Raw genomic sequence first — 18,978 nt, 5'->3', positions numbered from 1 at the left:
CTTCTGGACACGTACACACCACAGCAAACACTGTACAGTACAGAAGGGGTTCCCAACCTTTTTCAGTTTAATTTGAGGGACCTTGGAAAATGTTGTTGTTCTGATGCTAATTTCCTGCAATTGTACATAGTTTAACAAGACTCATGACATCTTTTAGGTAGGCTATTAATCAGGCTATACATATTCTCTTTTACAGAAAGTGAATAGATCAATTGATAGCGACAGAGTCAGAAATTATATAAGATTACTTCCCAAGCAAAGTCACATTTCTTTGACTCCTCGACTTTAGAAGGTCATAGCTCAACTTCTGAATGTCAGAGACACAAACCAAAGATATTCCTATGTGCAACAGAGTCGCGTCTTCCTCTGGCATTTTACCTTGTTGAACTAGTGAGGGGGCAGTACTCTGGAGTCTACTCATGCCTGTCTGGGGCGGCAGGTAGCTTAGTGGTTAAGAGCGTTGTGCCAGTAACCGAAAGGTTGCTGGTTCTAATCCCAGAGCCGACTAGGTGAAAAATCTGCCGATGTGCCCTTGAGCAAGGCACTTAACCATAATTGCTCCTGTAAGTCGCTCTGGATAAGAGTGTCTGCTAAATGACTAAATGTAAATGTTTCTAGCCTAAAGCTTTGTGGATGTATGCACTGTTTTAGATCGGAATAAATTGCAAATTTATATTTTTTTACCCCTCAAATCAAGGAAGGTCCCACGCCCCCCCACGAAAAGTTGGCTCCCCCCTATGGGGGTTGCGCCCCCTTGGTTGGGAATCCCTGCAGTACAGCAACCAACGTGAGGTGAAGAGTACAATCTTAATATAATATGAATAAGATGAAAATCAACTGAATGACAATGACAATTGTTTTGACTGATTTAAACTGACTGACCTTTGGCCTCAAACTCTTTGACCACGGCGGTCATCTTCTCCTGGTAGAATGACTCTCCTCTCTCGATGATCTGGATGTCCAGACAGTTGTAAACCTTCTGGAATTCTACAAGAAACAAAAAGACAAGAGTTGGAGGGAAAATCTGTGTTAGAGTACAGTAGCAACACTAGGAGGAAATCAACACTAACCACATCGCATGTCTTTGGATGAGACTCGAGGAAGTAAAGTCACTCGTTCAGGAAATAAAGAAGAAAGAAAAGGATGGAGCAACCCAATTGCCCTTCCTCATCTGTGTCTCAGTGGGGACAAGACTGCTGGCTGATGAAGGCATTGAGAACATAATGTCTCTCCCTCCTTTCTTCCCTCTCTCCCGGTCTGTCACGTCAAGGTTGAAATCCTCCCAGAGATCACACAATATGGAGCGCTGTGACCAGTCAGAGCTGTGACGCCTCAGGCCTTATCATACACGCCCACACACATGCGCGCTTTCTCTCTCACACACACACACACACACACACACACCCCCCCAGTTAAACCGAACTGACAATAGAGTCACCATGAAACCTCATCACCCCATGTGAACCTCCCATTTTGACTATGTCAATAACTCCAATATGGCCAATGCCATAAATTTATCTTTCTGTCTGATTGTGACCTTTCATTATAAGCTGAACTACTGTACTAGGCCTATTTCCTTTTTGTGAATTTATTCTGATAATGTTATCTTTAGGGCCCTAGTTACTTTAGATTCTTCACAGTAATTGGCATAAGGTCTAACTACCCCTTGATCAAAACATAGCCTTTACTATCATTTTTACTTTCATCATCCCTTCATCTATCCATTCATCCCACCCACCATTCCTGGAAACGTCACAGATGAGGTTCCATCCTTTGATGAAGGCTGGGTCTTTGCTCTGCAGCTTGACCACACACTGGTAGGCCCTCTTCTTAAAGTCCTCCTCCTCATCAAAACGCTTCTTAGACTCCTGGTACAGACAGACAGGGAGGAATCACTCATATCATCAGGGGAGACAGTAGGTAACATATCTGATGACAGCTAGTGAGGAACAATATGTAGTGTATGCCTAGGACAGTCTACACAACTCAACATTAAACCCACCACCTCCATCTGTAGTGGTCAACTTTATCCTATTTTTTTTATATTTAGTTAAATAAAAAATAAAAATTGAGCAGATGTTTTGGGTGGACTCACTTTGTAGAATGCCTGCAGGTCTCCAATGGGAGGGGACACAGTCAGGTAGTTTGGGAACTTGTCCTGCAGGTGAGCGATGAGCATACCAAACTGGGTGCCCCAGTCCCCCACATGATTCAGCCTGGGGAACACAACACAAACACATGCACAGTGATTATATTGTAAACAAACACACCAAATAACAGGATATACTGCAGGGCAGAGAGTCAAATAAACTAACTGTGAAATGTAGGGGTTGCTCTGGCTCTGTTGGTATTCATTTGGCTTAGTCATGGTATATTAGTGACAATCGCTACAGCTGTTTAATAATGTAACACAGAAACTCTACATACATTCATAGGTTATTATTGTTTAATTACTACTTTACCATGTAGTTAAGTAAATACCTAGTCATTTCTGTAACATAAAATAAAGTGAAACCAGTACACTTCAAAAAGATAAACTGAATTTATATGTCTGTGTCACATTTTGACTGATGTACTAACCTCAACACGTCGTAGCCTAGGAACTCAAACAGGCGACACATGCTGTCCCCGATGATGGTGGAGCGCAGGTGACCTACATGCATCTCCTTGGCGATGTTTGGAGATGAGAAGTCCACAACCACCTACAAAAAACACACACATCCACATAAGATTCATCCAATGGTTTTCATGGACATATCAGATTCAAGCACATTTAAAAAGGGAAAACCGCCCGTAAAAGCAGAACGTTCACCTACCTTCTTCTTGCTCTCTAAGGGAGGAGGTTGAACACCGTTGAGTAGCAGGTTGGTCAGCAGTTTGGACACAAACGATCTCTTAAGGTGAACATTGATGAACCCTGAGAGCACAAAAAGCTATATAACACAACAGATAGAACAAGGAGCCAGATGTTTCACCTAGGGTGATCACATTTAAAATACCCAAATGCGGGACAACAGGATGATTTTGTGGGACATTCGCGAGACAGTGTAGCCTATATGAATTGTAAAAAATGGCGCACCCCCCTCCACAGATGTACGACAGATGTGATGTAGCCTATTGAATATCATTATAGAATATACATAAAATGCATCCTCCAATTGCAACGTCTGCCTATGCCCACACATATTGTCTCAATATATATATATTTTTTAATACCCTAAAACACCGTTCTTTTTTCTTATATATACAGTGGGGAGAACAAGTATTTGATACACTGCCGATTTTGCAGGTTTTCCTACTTACAAAGCATGTAGAGGTCTGTACTTTTTATCATAGGTACACTTCAACTGTGAGAGACGGAATCTAAAACAAAAATCCAGAAAATCACATTGTATGATTTTTAAGTAATTAATTTGCATTTTATTGCATGACATAAGTATCAGAAAAGCAGAACTTAATATTTGGTACAGAAACCTTTGTTTGCAATTACACAGATCATACGATTCCTGTAGGTCTTGACCAGGTTTGCACACACTGCAGCAGGGATTTTGGACCACTCCTCCATACAGACCTTCTCCAGATGCTTCAGGTTTCGGGGCTGTCGCTGGGCAATACGGACTTTCAGCTCCCTCCAAAGATGTTCTATTGGGTTCAGGTCTGGAGACTGGCTAGGCCACTCCAGGACCTTGAGATGCTTCTTACGGAGCCACTCCTTAGTTGCCCTGGCTGTGTGTTTCGGGTCGTTGTCATGCTGGAAGACCCAGCCACGATCCATCTTCAATGCTCTTACTGAGGGAAGGAGGTTGTTGGCCAAGATCTCGCGATACATGGCCCCATCCATCCTCCCCTCAATACGGTGCAGTCGTCCTGTCCCCTTTGCAGAAAAGCATCCCCAAAGAATGATGTTTCCACCTCCATGCTTCACGGTTGGGATGGTGTTCTTGGGGTTGTACTCATCCTTCTTCTTCCTCCAAACACGGCGAGTGGAGTTTAGACCTAAAATCTCTATTTTTGTCTCATCAGACCACATGACCTTCTCCCATTCCTCCTTTGGATCATCCAAATGGTCATTGGCAAACTTCAGACGGGCCTGGACATGCGCTGGCTTGAGCAGGGGGACCTTGCGTGTGCTGCAGGATTTTAATCCATGACGGCGTAGTGTGTTACTAATGGTTTTCTTTGAGACTGTGGTCCCAGCTCTCTTCAGGTCATTGACCAGGTCCTGCCGTGTAGTTCTGGGCTGATCCCTCACCTTCCCCATGATCATTGATGCCCCACGAGGTGAGATCTTGCATGGAGCCCCAGACCGAGGGTGATTGACCGTCATCTTGAACTTCTTCCATTTTCTAATAATTGCGCCAACAGTTGTTGCCTTCTCACCAAGCTGCTTGCCTATTGTCCTGTAGCCCATCCCAGCCTTGTGCAGGTCTACAATGTTATCCCTGATGTCCTTACACAGCTCTCTGGTCTTGGCCATTGTGGAGGTTGGAGTCTGTTTGATTGAGTGTGTGGACAGGTGTCTTTTATACAGGTAACGAGTTCAAACAGGTGCAGTTAATACAGGTAATGAGTGGAGAACAGGAGGGCTTCTTAAAGAAAAACTAACAGGTCTGTGAGAGCCGGAATTCTTACTGGTTGGTAGATGATCAAATACTTATGTCATGCAATAAAATGCAAATTAATTCCTTAAAAATCATACAATGTGATTTTCTGGATTTTTGTTTTAGATTCCGTCTCTCACCGTTGAAGTGTACCTATGATAAAAATTACAGACCTCTACATGCTTTGTAAGTAGGAAAACCTGCAAAATCGGCAGTGTATCAAATACTTGTTCTCCCCACCGTATTTCCCTTCATTACTTTCCAACCCCACCACCCCTTCCCTAATTGGAGTAGACTAGTGAACAACAATGCTTTGTCCTCTAATTCCAGCTTATACATAATACACTGCTCAAAAAAATAAAGGGAACACTTAAACAACACAATGTAACTCCAAGTCAATCACACTTCTGTGAAATCAAACTGTCCACTTAGGAAGCAACACTGATTGACAATACATTTCACATGCTGTTGTGCAAATGGAATAGACAACAGGTGGAAATTATAGGCAATTAGCAAGACACCCCCAATAAAGGACTGGTTTTGCAGGTGGTGACCACAGACCACTTCTCAGTTCCTATGCTTCCTGGCTATTGTTTTGGTCACTTTTGAATGCTGGTGGTGCTTTCACTCTAGTGGTAGCATGAGACGGAGTCTACAACCCACACAAGTGGCTCAGGTAGTGCAGCTCATCCAGGATGGCACATCAATGCGAGCTGTGGCAAGAAGGTTTGCTGTGGCTGTCAGCGTAGTGTCCAGAGCATGGAGGCGCTACCAGGAGACAGGCCAGTACATCAGGAGAAGTGGAGGAGGCCGTAGGAGGGCAACAACCCAGCAGCAGGACTGCTACCTCCGCCTTTGTGCAAGGAAGAGCAGGAGGAGCACTGCCAGAGCCCTGCAAAATGACCTCCAGCAGGCCACAAATGTGCATGTGTCCGCTCAAACGGTCAGAAACAGACTCCATGAGGGTGGTATGAGGGCCCGACGTCCACAGGTGGGGGTTGTGCTTACAGCCCAACACCGTACAGGACGTTTGGCATTTGCCAGAGAACACCAAGATTGGCAAATTCGCCACTGGCGCCCTGTGCTCTTCACAGATGAAAGCAGGTTCACACTGAGCACGTGGCAGAGTCTGGAGACGCCGTGGAGAACGTTCTGCTGCCTGCAACATCCTCCAGCATGACCGGTTTGGCGGTGGGTCGGTCATGGTGTGGGGTGGCATTTCTTTGGGGGGCCGCACAGCCCTCCATGTGCTCGCCAGAGGTAGCCTGACCGCCATTAGGTACCGAGAGGAGATCCTCAGACCCCTTGTGAGACCATATGCTGGTGCGGTTGGCCCTGGGTTCCTCCTAATGCAAGACAATGCTAGACCTCATGTGGCTGGAGTGTGTCAGCAGTTCCTGCAAGAGGAAGGCATTGATGCTATGGACTGGCGCACCCGTTCCCCAGACCTGAATCCAATTGAGCACATCTGGGACATCATGTCTCGCTCCATCCACCAACGCCACATTGCACCACAGACTGTCCAGGAGTTGGCGGATGCTTTAGTCCAGGTCTGGGAGAAGATCCCTCAGGAGACCATCCGCCATCTCATCAGGAGCATGCCCAGGCGTTGTAGGGAGGTCATACAGGCACGTGGAGGCCACACATACGACTGAGCCTCATTTTTACTTGTTTTAAGGACCTTACATCAAAGTTGGATCAGCCTGTAGTGTGGTTTTCCACTTTAATTTTGAGGGTGACTCCAAATCCAGACCTCCATGGGTTGATAAATTTGATTTCCATTGATGATTTTTGTGTGATTTTGTTGTCAGCACATTCAACTATGTTAAGAAAAAAGTATTTAATAAGATTATTTCATTCATTCAGATGTGTTATTTTAGTGTTCCCTTTATTTTTTTGAGCAGTGTATATACATTCTATGGACACAGTCAATTTTACAATAATTATATTTTGTTTGTTTTTACTCATGAACTTCCTCTACCCTCAACCTCTACTTATTTTCATGATGTCCATCCAGTTCACAAAAGCTCTCAACCTATAAACTTATTATAGACACAGCATGCTTTACATTAGTTATCTTGTTGTTATTAGTTGTTGTTAGTTGTTATTAGTCCCATCCTTCTACTCCATTCAACACCATCCATATTGGATTTCTATTTGACATATATTTTTCAATTGTACTGTGATGTTTTACAAAAGTTCTGAACCCTTCTATTCTCATTGTTTCTACAGATTGTAAATTGAAAATAAACATTTTTGCTAAAAGTATTATTATATTATTGATCGATTGACTATGACTTTTCAGATCACCCAGTAGTGCTATCTGCAGGGTTAGCTCCAGGAAAATATTGCAATCCTTTAGCCATTCCTGGACCTGTGTCCAAAAACAAGCCACAAATGGACAGTACCAAAACAAATGATCTAATGATTCTGTCTCTTCGCAACAAAATCTGCAGAGCTGGGAAGATTGTATATATAAATAACATTCTATTGGTAGCAAGAATTTTATATAATAATTTTAATTGAAATATTCTACGTTTTGAATACGGCATCGTTTTGCGCATCAGTTCATAAACACTATGCCATGGAATCGGTACGTCAAAAATCTCTTCCCAACTATTTTGCAATCTATATGGGACGGCTGTCAATCCTTTGGTCCTTAAATGAAACTGGTATACTTTTTTATTTATCACAATTTCCTTTAACCAATTATGTTCTTTAATGCAGGGCCAACAGACAAGTTCCTTACTTTTTCCCCATTTCACTTTCCTCTTCCATTTTTGCGGTAATGCTGCAATTATTTGGTTGTAATTTTGAGTAGAGCAGACATTTCCATATGTTTTTGTTAGCTGCATGTGCGACATAACTCCACCAGTCCTACCTATGATATCATTTACAGACTTTTTATTTTTTTATTTTTTTACTTTTTTTCAAAATATAATGGTTTTTTAATCACCAAGTTAGGCATAACTCATTTCACAATAGGCCATCATCACGGTCAATCGTGAATTATAATTCTCCATGTTTTACCAGTGAAACGTCCAAACATCATCTGCATGCCAATCGTTTGATCTGAATCAGTTTCATGGGAATATGCATTTAGATCTCATTGAATTACTGTTTCGTGAACAAATTAGAGCAGATGGTGTTAAAACTATATAGCCTTCCTATATTTTGTTTCAAACCAAGCACATTCTGCCTAGTGGCAGCATGAGAAAAAAACATTTGTGACATTTTAGCTAACCATCCTAAAATCTCAAGAATTGAGGTGGTGTTTTTGGTGTAAGAGTAACGTTATACTTTGCTATTATATTTGGTTCTGTTATGTAGAATACTAATTAAATATTATGTGATCTTCCAAGACATTGATTCAGCTTTGATCTAACTTTACTAAATAAGCAACATTGTGAGAAGTGGCGGAGCGATAACCCTCCGGCAGCACTATACCCCTACACCGAATGAGCTGGTTTAAGTGCACGTAGCCTACTCTAATGCCTCACGGAAAATGTGGTGATGCAGAAACGAGATATGTGGCTGTTTTATAAATCTGGGAATATTTTTCCCAAAGGAAACATTTCTGGTTGGTCTCAGGGAATGTAAAACAGTTAGAAAGGGATACTTTTAAAATGGGATTGTGTGAAGTAGCAGCAAATATGTTGAATGAGCAAGTAATGAGCATGGACACCTCAAGTTTCACAAAATGACCTTATATCTTTCTGTCTAATACGGCAATTAACTTTTGTAGCTCTTCGTCAGAAACATGCATTTTGTAAGTAAGTGTCCTCTCCAAGTTTAACTGGAATTTAGTCTGAAAAGATTTGAGAAATGAGATTGGTTGATGATAGAATATCAGATCTCAACAATAACTGGAGAAGTGTTTAACAGACCACATCCTTATAATATATATATATATATGTTAATAAGCGCAACGTGACTGCAAGAGACAGTTTGGAATGTCTGAAATACGGGACAAATCAACCTTTTTTTCTAAATTAGTGGGGTTTGAATTTGTTGATAACATGCGGGACATGACTGTTTAGTTGCAGGACAAAGGGCTAAAATGCGGGACTATCCCGCACAATCCTGAACATGTGGTCACCCTAGTTTCACCAGATGTATCAATCTGAAGCATCGGTTGGAATTTCACTCCCCACTAATTATGGTGAGGAGAGGAAGCCCAGTGGCCGGTGGTGGTAGAATATGGAGCGAGATGTAACTGGGCCGACATTCTGCAAATGTTCTCATCATGAAACATTTAATATCAATAAAGTACACTAAGTTTTGTAGACTTTTGCGTTGTTTAGAAGGAGTGCAAGGGCAAATGGAGTTATTGCACATGCACACTTCACAGAGTAGGCGTTCCCTAACGGAAATATGCAAATACATGCTAAAACATGCCAATAAGATCTTGCTAGCTCGTGCTTGGCTCTGCCCACCTCCTTGCTAGTTCTGCCCACCTCCTTGTTTGGTGAATTTTCACAAACCTGGTCCAGCAATTTCGGTCTTCTCAATGAGCTCATTGTCTGGAATGTTCTGCTGAATCTTCTCGGCGATCTCCCTGGGGTTCACTTTCAGGCCCTTTGATTTCATCATCTGAAACACAATAAATCGAAAACAATGACACTCCCATTTCATTCACCCCCTAACTGCTCAAATGAAAGTTGAGCTGTTGATATTTAGGCTATATGCCTAACTCAGAAAGAGCAAGAGACAGACTGAAACAACACAAACGCATAACAAAACAGGTAACAAAAGAAGACAAAGTGGGTCCATACTTGAACATTAGAAAAAAGTTTCAGTTTAAACTTTCTCAGTCTCAAAATGCGCATCAGCCAATTAAAATCGTCAATGTAGTTGCACGTGATAAAACGCTACATATTAGCTTTTCTCATCAGTTAACCTTGCGCACTTTGCACTATGCTAATATCACTAGATGGACATGATTATATCCATGTCACAAATTCTGCATCGGCAAATTACAAATTTAATTGGACGTGAACTAGCACTATTTCATGAAAATGTCCTTAACAAACTTCAAACGGTACGATCTGCTTATTTTAGGATAGATTTTTTACAAAAGCTCAAGTCACTTGTCCCCCCCAGAAAAAGGTCTGTAACACATAATTGTATGATGCAAGGATGCCACACAAAATAAAATGTATTAGTATATTTTTTTTACCATAGAGAATCAGACAAAAAAAATTCGCTACACTCTGCTTACTGGCTTCTTTTCATATTCAAGCCCGTCTCAAAATACAACACTCCCCTTTTAAGGCTCTCCTGGAGGATGGTTGGCCACCCTTGGTAGCCTATAAAATATTGCAACATTACAATTACAACCAAATAGTTTTATGTCTTTATAAAATAATTCCCTCCAGGACTCGAAATTAAGGGAGTCCCGTTGTCCCTGGGACAATAAAAAATGTCTACGGTTTAAAAAAAACTCGGGGACAGTTCTGGAACGACAGATCCAAATTTCATACAACCACTGCACATTAAAACATTTAAAAAAGCAATGAGGCTGATGCAACAGATCAGCTTAAAATGTTTCTAAAGTTTTATTTCTTCATATTATAAGCTCAACAATGCACACATGGCAGTAGGCTACTCGGGAATGTTCCAAAATGAATTAGCGGGAACAAACAGTTCTCAAAAGCACACCACGCGTGAGCAGTTTCATGTGACACAGATTAAAATATCCGTTAGAGATTAAGAAAAAGGGGAGATCTAAAGATGCATCAACTAGCATGGGTTACTAATATGACTAGGATTATTCCTTTGGCTGCTGGACAATAAAATCATGTTGATTTGAAAACCAATAGAACACGAGAAAAATGCTGGTTTCAACGGCATGTGAAGTGTTTATGAAATAATGCCCTCAACATTTCTATGGTCGTATTTTGGCTAGGCTACTTTGAAACAAGGTAAGACATGCTTCATAAAATGACATTAAACATCCAGGTTTTAAACAATGAAGTTTATGGTGAAATCATTTTTTAAAATGCTGACCGCCTCCGCTCAGATTGCAAGGTGGGTGATGTGCAGTGAGCAACAGGCATTGTCCTTCACTCTCCGGTCTTTTGACCATTTGATCTGAACGAACCGTGCCTTGTCGACAGAATCAAGCCTTTAGACATTAATGTTAATTATCCTTCATTATATTTGTCAAACATGACTGGCGTTTAGCCTATGTTTATGTAATTAAAAGTCATTCAAGTTTGGCTACATTTTCTGGCACCTACAGTGAGGGAAAAAAGTATTTGATCCCCTGCTGATTTTGTACGTTTGCCCACTGACAAAGACATGATCAGTCTATAATTTTAATAATAGGTTTATTTGAACAGTGAGAGACAGAATAACAACAAAAAAATCCAGAAAAACGCATGTCAAAAATGCTATAAATTGATTTGCATTTTAATGAGGGAAATAAGTATTTGACCCCTCTGCAAAACATGACTTAGTACTTGGTGACAAAACCCTTGTTGGCAATCACAGAGGTCAGACGTTTCTTGTAGTTGGCCACCAGGTTTGCACACATCTCAGGAGGGATTTTGTCCCACTCCTCTTTGCAGATCTTCTCCAAGTCATTAAGGTTTCGAGGCTGATGTTTGGCAACTCGAACCTTCAGCTCCCTCCACAGATTTTCTATGGGATTAAGGTCAGGAGACTGGCTAGGCCACTCCAGGACCTTAATGTTCTTCTTCTTGAGCCACTCCTTTGTTGCCTTGGCCGTGTGTTTTGGGTCATTGTCATGCTGGAATACCCATCCACGACCCATTTTCAATGCCCTGGCTGAGGGAAGGAGGTTCTCACCCAAGATTTGACGGTACATGGCCCCGTCCATCGTCCCTTTGATGCGGTGAAATTGTCCTGTCCCCTTAGCAGAAAAACACCCCCAAAGTATAATGTTTCCACCTCCATGTTTGACGGTGGGGATGGTGTTCTTGGGGTCATAGGCAGCATTCCGCCTCCTCCAAACACGGTGAGTTGAGTTGATGCCAAAGAGCTCGATTTTGGTCTCATCTGACCACAATACTGTCACCCAGTTCTCCTCTGAATCATTCAGATGTTCATTGGCAAACTTCAGATGGGCCTGTATATGTGCTTTCTTGAGCAAGGGGACCTTGCGGGCGCTGCAGGATTTCAGTCCTTCACGGCGTAGTGTGTTACCAATTGTTTTCTTAGTGACTATGGTCCCAGCTACCTTGAGATCATTAACAAGATCCTCTCGTGTAGTTCTGGGCTGATTCCTCACCGTTCTCATGATCATTGCAACTCCACGAGGTGAGATCTTGCATGGAGCCCTAGGCCGAGGGAGATTGACAGTTATTTTGTGTTTCTTCCATTTGCGAATAATCGCGCCAACTGTTGTCACCTTCTCACCAAGCTGCTTGGCGATGGTCTTGTAGCCCAATCCAGCCTTGTGTAGGTCTACAATCTTGTCCCTGACATCCTTGGAGTGCTCTTTGGTCTTGGCCATGGTGGGGAGTTTGGAATCTGATTGATTGATTGCTTCTGTGGACGGGTGTCTTTTATACAGGTAACAAGCTGAGATTAGTAGCACTCCCTTTAAGAGTGTGCTCCTAATCTCAGCTCGTTACCTGTATAAAAGACACCTGGGAGCCAGAAATCTTTCTGATTGAGAGGGGGTCAAATACTTATTTCCCTCATTAAATGCAAATTAATTTATAACATTTTTGACATTCGTTTTTCTGGAATTTTTTGTTGTTATTCTGTCTCTCACTGTTCAAATAAACCTACCATTAAAATTATAGACTGATCATTTCTTTGTCAGTGGGCAAACGTACAAAATCAGCAGGGGATCAAATACTTTTTTCCCCTCACTGTACCTCATGTCAGCATCGGTTTGGGCTGTAGCCAATATGCACGTAGGCTTTTTATTTATTTACATGAAAAACAGATTTGAATATTATTCCAATGTTGGCCTCTTTGATCCAATTCTGATCGGAGTAATTGTTTGATAGTGACTTGTGGGATTTTTTTAACTTGTCCATTCAGACAAATTGAATCTATATTCTTCTTGTCAAACAAAAAAATGTTTTCTTGTCCCGGACAAGAGGACAAGCGTTAATGTTGAGCCCTGCAAAGTGACTAAAACACGCTAGAAATTTCACCTGTATGAATAGCTCAAAGTGTAGCGAACCTGGCTCCTGGTAATTTTTCGCAGTTTGCGGCAAGTTCAAATCCCAGGTGAGATAGTGTATTCCTTTGAAATGTAGAATTACATTTATTGTGTTAGTGTGTTGAGAAGGGAAGTCCATACAACACATTGAAAATGAAGAATAAGAATATATTTCATGAGGAGCTGCATCTTTCTTCATCCTTATAGACAAGAACACTGCTTATAATCAAGTTTATTAGGCCTACATATATTACATAGACGTGTAGGCTACACCAGTGGTTCCCAACCGATGTGCCGCGGCACACTGGTGTGCTTTGAGGAAATGTTCAGGTGTGCCACGAAAAATGTAACACTCACTTATAAACATTAAATGGCACATGGTTACATCTGTATCATTGTTTCAAGTCCAGTTTGCTCAGGCTGTATAATTTGATGTGCGCGCATTACAAGCAAAGTCATTTGTATAATTTTACTTTGTCTGTGAAAACCATTAGCACAAGCAAGTCTGATTAGCCAGAGTCATTTATTTCTTCATATATTGCTCTGGGCTTAGCTATACCACAGCCTCTGCCATAGAAACAAATGGAGCATGGCTTAGTGTTCGTAGTTGCATCTTTACAATGCAGAAAACCACTTGCCTCTAGCTCAAACCGTTCAAAACTAAACACCTATTTTTACCGGAGCTACATTGTTTTCTTGCTGGCACAGATTCGCAGGACGCTCTTAAAAGGAGTACACACAAATTAACCATGAAACAATTTCAAATAAACCCTATTTTAAATCTTTTTTTTTTTTTTTATGTCACAGAAAATAGATGATTTGCAGTATGGACCAGATGAGATGGAGGTCATTACCACTAAATAAATTAATAGGGGAATTTTAGGTGCCACAGAATTTGATATCCCATCAAAGGTGTAACATGGTTAAAAAAGGTTTGGGAACCACCGGGCTACACTTAAATGTACAATGTTTTATATGCATTATTCGAATTATCCACTTTGTCACATACGCGTTATTTGTATCGAGCATAGTGACCAGCAGTAAAAAAAAAAAAAAATCCTTAACAAAAACGCTTAATGTGAGGGGGCCTCAAACCCGCGGTTACTGTGCCCAGTAGATTCACAGTTACCCGGTTTAGCGGAGTATGCCACCTGGCAGCGATAGTAATGGAGCTATATGACAGCTATTTGACAAGACCATTAGGCATTTTTTGGGGGATGTACAATAAACTTCAAATGTGACTCGTTTCAGGAAACTAGGATGTCGTCACACGTCACTACTTCACAGGAGCAGCATTAGAATGTTAACATTTATTTTTTATCAAAATGCGTTTTTTGGCAGAAAATCCTTCTGGAACATGTGAACGATGCTGAATGGGTGTAGACAAAAAAGAGCTCTCCAGTAGGTGTACCAAAACATTCAAGGGCCATTTTCTCAAAAGTGGGGTTACAAGTTTATCAACTTTCAAAGCAGAATTACTTACCCATTGTTCCTCAACTGTAGTGTATGATATACCATTTTCTAGCTTTGAGTCTCTACTTATCCAATGTAAAAAACACTATTTCAAATGTTGCTACATAAGACCGAATCGAGGCAGTCGGTCACAAATGTTGAATAGACCTCCTTTATCTCTTTCCCGTAAAAACACATGGTTGTGTGAAACGTGGGATTTTGTCATATATGCGAAAACTTGACTTTAGAATTTTGTCTAACGTTAGTAGCTAGTAAACTGGTCAAGGATGCATCATGCTATATTGGCACACTACACGTGACAGACCAATTGGAACAAAGTCAACCTTGAATTTGGAGGGTTAATGTATACTTCTGGTGTCCAAGTTGACCTATTTTAAGAAATGCCATTGGTTGTTGGATATATAGTCTAAGATCTTTGATAGGCTGCTGCGGAATTTGTTACAGGAAATAATCACTGCCAGCTGGTTAGGTTAGCATAGGGCTAAATGTGCCAGGTTATCTAATGGGAACAGCTAACGTAGCGTTTTATCACGTGCAACTATGTCCACGATTTTAATTGGCTGATGTGCAGAGAAACAAGCGTCAAAGAGAATAAGATCCATCAGTGTTGTTGTGCCACCTGGGCCATTGCCATAGCGCTGTTACACTGGTAGTCCCCAAATTTGGCCTGCTGGTTGGGGGTGACGGCCAGGGGAGGGTTCTCCAGGTCAGGGCAGGCCTCCCGGATGGCCTCACCAAAGATCTCCTGCAGACGCTGGTTGATGTTCATCATGGTCTTACTGCACCGACTCCTCTCTTCCTGCAGACTCTGGGGAGGGAGGATAGATAGAGAGCACTTCAATACAAAGTATAGGGGACAATCTATAGATAGCTACTTAGCCTCTCTCCTCTCCTCCAACAGGCTCTTTATTATCTATGCATAGTCACTTTACCCCTACCTACATGTACAAATTACCTCAACTAACCTGTACCCCCACACATTGACTCGGTACCGGTACCCCCTGTATATAGCCTCGTTATTGATATTTTATTGTGTTACTTTTAATTTAATTTTTAATTTAGTAAATATTTTCTTAAATATTTATTGAACTGCATTGTTGGTTAAGGGCTTGTAAGTAAGCATTTCACGGTAAGCTCTACACCGGTTGTATTCGGCGCGTGTGACAAATACAATTGATTTGATCTAGTCACCTCCTGTATGTCAAATCAAATCGTATTTGCCACATGCGCAGAATACAACCGGTGTAGACCTTACAGTGAAATGCTTACTTACAAGCCCTTAACCAACAATGCTGTTTTAAGAAAAAAATAATATATATATATATATATATATATATATATATATATATATATATATATATATATATATATATATATAGATAAGCAAAAAAATTTAAATAATAATAATTAAAGAGCAGCAGTAAAATAAAATAACAGTAGGGAGGCTATATACAGGGAGTACCGGTACAGAGTCAATGTGCGGGGGCACTGGTTAGTCGAGGTAATTGAGGTAATATATACATGTGGGTAGAGTTAAAGTGACTATGCATAGATAATAAACAGAGTAGCAGCAGCGTAAAAGAGGGGATGGGGTGGGGGGGACAATGCACATAGTACGGGTAGCCATGATTAGCTGTTCAGGAGTCTTATGGCTTGGGGGTAGAAGCTGTTAAGAAGCGTTTTGGATCTCTGCTTGCTGTGCGGTAGCAGAGAGAACAGTCTATGACTAGGGTGGCTGGAGTCTTAGAAACATTTTAGGGCCTTGCAACCAGTCAGGATGATGCAACCAGTCAGGATGCTCTCGATGGTGCAGCTGCTCTTCACGACTGTCTTGGTGTGTTTGGACCATGATAGTTTGTTGGTGATGTGGACACCAAGGAACTTGAAGCTCTCAACCTATTCCACTACAGCCCCGTCGATGAGAATGGGGGCGTGCTCAGTCCTCTTTTTTTTCCTGTAGTCTACAATCATCTCCTTTCTCTTGATCATGTTGAGGGAGAGGTTGTTATCCTGGCACCACACGGCCAGGTCTCTGACCTCCTCCATATAGGCTGTCTCATCGTTGTCGGTGATCATGCCTACCACTGATGTCGTCGGCAAACTTAATGATGGTGTTGGAGTCGTGCATGGCCATGCAGTCATGGGTGAACAGGGAGTACAGGAGGGGACTGAGCATGCACCCCTGAGGGGCCCCGTGTTGAGGATCAACGTGGCAGATGTGTTGTTACCTACCCTTACCACCTGGGGGCGGCCTGTCAAGAAGTCGAGGATCCAGTTGCAGAGGGAGGTGTTTAGTCCCAGGGTCCTTAGCTTAGTGATGAGCTTTGAGGGCACTATGGTGTTGAACGCTGAGCTGTAGTCAATGAATAGCATTCTCACGTAGGTGTTCCTCTTGTCCAGGTGGGAAAGGGCAGTGTGGAGTGCAATAGAGATTGCATCATCTGTGGATCTGTTGGGGCTGTATGCAAATTGGAGTGGGTCTATGGTGTCCCTGGGCAGCTCGCGGCTGTGCTTCCCTTTGTAGTCTGTAATAGTTTGCAAGCCCTGCCACATCCGAAGAGCGTCGGAGCCGGTGTAGTACGATTCAATCTTAGTCCTGTATTGACTCTTTGCCTGTTTGATGCTTCGTCGGAGGGCATAGCGGGATTTCTTATAAGCGTCCGGGTTAGAGTCCCGCTCATTGAAAACGGCAGCTCTACCCTTTAGCTCAGTGCGGATATTGCCTGTAATCCTGTGAATGAATAAGATAGCTCAATCTCATAACATTAATGTACCCAGCGTGGAGTGTGGAAATACCTATGCAAGTGATCACTCACCCTTTTGAGGACGTTGAGGCGGTATTTGAGCTTGGCGTTCTCCTCTCTCAGCCCATCCAGGTGTGAGAACGATCTCAGGTTCTGTGGGTTCTTCAGGCTCTCGATCTCAGAAGTCAGGGAATGGATATCCTGCTCCTAGACAGACGAAGGGTTCACTGTTAAGAAAATGTCCTGCCTCTACACCTATACCCGGTCTACGAAAACAGCACAAATGCAGGATTGGTTGAGGTACAGTGTGCAATGACAATATTCAGGACTTTGACTCAAACTCATAAATGTAGCTACTGATAGCAGATATTGAGAAAATCACATGATGCCACACCCGTCAGAACAAAACTGAAAGCTTCAGCTAAATTAGCTAATAATTGTCCCTTAACGTTACAGTATGTCATGATTGATAGTTATCAGGAAACGTCTATATGGGAAGGGCCGTACGTACACTGAATGCATGGCTGCATTTTCAACATCATGAGTGACAGCTAACCTGTAACCAGTCTTTGCAGTAACACACACACTGAATACAGCTAGCTAGAATACAACAAAGATAACACTTACCTAGCATCAGGCTGATTTTACACGTTTTATAGCACATTTCAAGGCAGCTAGCAAGTTGCTGCAATGTTTAGCCAGCCAGTCAGCCAGCAAGCTAGCCAGTTGCCACACATTACGACAGAAACGAGTCCACGTTAGCGTAGCTACCTACATTTGCTTAACTTCAGTACATTATTGCAAACCAAGAGGTCTTTGTAAAGTATCAGAGCTGACCTGCTGTTGAAGTCGGGACGTGTATTCAGCCACAGGATCTCCCATTTTCGGTAAAAGTATAACGTTAGAACAGTACATTTGTGTTTGTTTCTAGCTAGCTAAATGAGTTTGAGCCTAGATGAGTGTTTCTAGCTAGCTAAATGTGTTTCTGAACCTAGATGAGGCAGAGTCGCAATGAAGTAAAATGTAGGAAATTCCATTTACCGACCTCGTGTGGGTACTCAAGGTACTACCACAGACGAATAGGTACAACAGCCATATATATATATTTTTTTACCTTTATTTAACTAGGCAAGTCAGTTAAGAACAAATTCTTATTTACAATGACGGCCTACACCGGCCAAACCCGGACGACGCTGGGCCAATTGTGCGCCTCCCTATGGGAAGGGCCATAAAGTTATGCTTTAACTTTCATAAAACATAGCAACAATGTTGTTATTTTTATTCTCAACTTGCAATGCTCTGCAAATGACCTTCAAAATTGACATTGAATACACCACAGATACACAAAGAGGAGAAAGCACAGGCAAGAGTAGAACAAAAACTTTTTTTATTTGTTGTGAAACTACAAAACATTTTTTTTTGTGCTGGTGAAATATTTACAATTCTGGTTGACAGTACAGTGTCCATGATACAATTCACAGCTTTCAGGAGTCTCATGAGAAAGGAAACAGCTCACACCCAAATCAGAAAGTGCAATAAATACGTGTTTCTCAAACCATTTCCATACACATACCAGGCTCTTTGCCATCCTTAATACAACAGATTAAAACATAATAATCAAACAAAAATGCACTTGAACTTCAAAACAAACAAGAATTATATCACATCCTACATGACAACAAATCATTCATAACTACTAGCTTCAGTTTCTGACAGTGATGGTTTTGATTACTTGAAGCAAGACTTACTTCATCGTTAGTTTCTGATTATTTTCACCACTTCTGTCAACAATATACATGCTGGGTGGTGTTATAGAAGTACATTTAAGCCTTTAGATTCAATAGTTACAAACCATCTAGTCAATCGTGACTAGCTTCAGTTAATTCACATATAGATAGTACTGTTCCATCTAGACACTGAAATCCAATAAGAAGTCCTAATATAAGACCTCTGATAGGTTTACTCTCTCTACACTGGAGTAAATCATGATTTTTTTAAAAGTAAACAGTTCACATTC

The 18,978-nt window shown here is 41.6% G+C and overlaps 1 protein-coding gene across 2 annotated transcripts in view; it reads right to left on the bottom strand.

Annotated features, from left to right (window-relative positions):
- Positions 1-17,974, bottom strand: part of LOC311143194 (arginine--tRNA ligase, cytoplasmic-like) — a 29,859-nt gene extending 11,885 nt beyond the window's left edge. Inside the window, exons 1-9 of one of the 2 annotated variants that reach the window (XM_084178980.1) lie at positions 17,799-17,974; positions 17,034-17,168; positions 14,837-15,025; positions 9,086-9,194; positions 2,817-2,917; positions 2,581-2,702; positions 2,096-2,216; positions 1,739-1,868; positions 883-987 (exon numbers count right to left, since the gene is read on the bottom strand). In XM_084178980.1, the coding sequence (XP_084035106.1) occupies positions 883-987; positions 1,739-1,868; positions 2,096-2,216; positions 2,581-2,702; positions 2,817-2,917; positions 9,086-9,194; positions 14,837-15,025; positions 17,034-17,168; positions 17,799-17,876 (1,090 nt within the window). In that variant the 5' untranslated portion in view covers positions 17,877-17,974. Of the gene's footprint in view, positions 1-882; positions 988-1,738; positions 1,869-2,095; positions 2,217-2,580; positions 2,703-2,816; positions 2,918-9,085; positions 9,195-14,836; positions 15,026-17,033; positions 17,169-17,588; positions 17,705-17,798 lie in introns of those variants that run through there. The other variant, XM_084178981.1, reaches the window with a different exon arrangement.
- Between the last annotated feature and the right edge of the window lie 1,004 nt (positions 17,975-18,978).

Source organism: Coregonus lavaretus, assembly GCF_964263955.1.
Source record: "Coregonus lavaretus genome assembly, chromosome: 15".
In the NCBI taxonomy this organism is placed as follows: Eukaryota; Metazoa; Chordata; class Actinopteri; order Salmoniformes; family Salmonidae; genus Coregonus; species Coregonus lavaretus.
The sequence above is the reverse complement of the archived record's forward strand: the minus strand, read 5'-3'. Positions and strand labels throughout refer to the sequence as shown.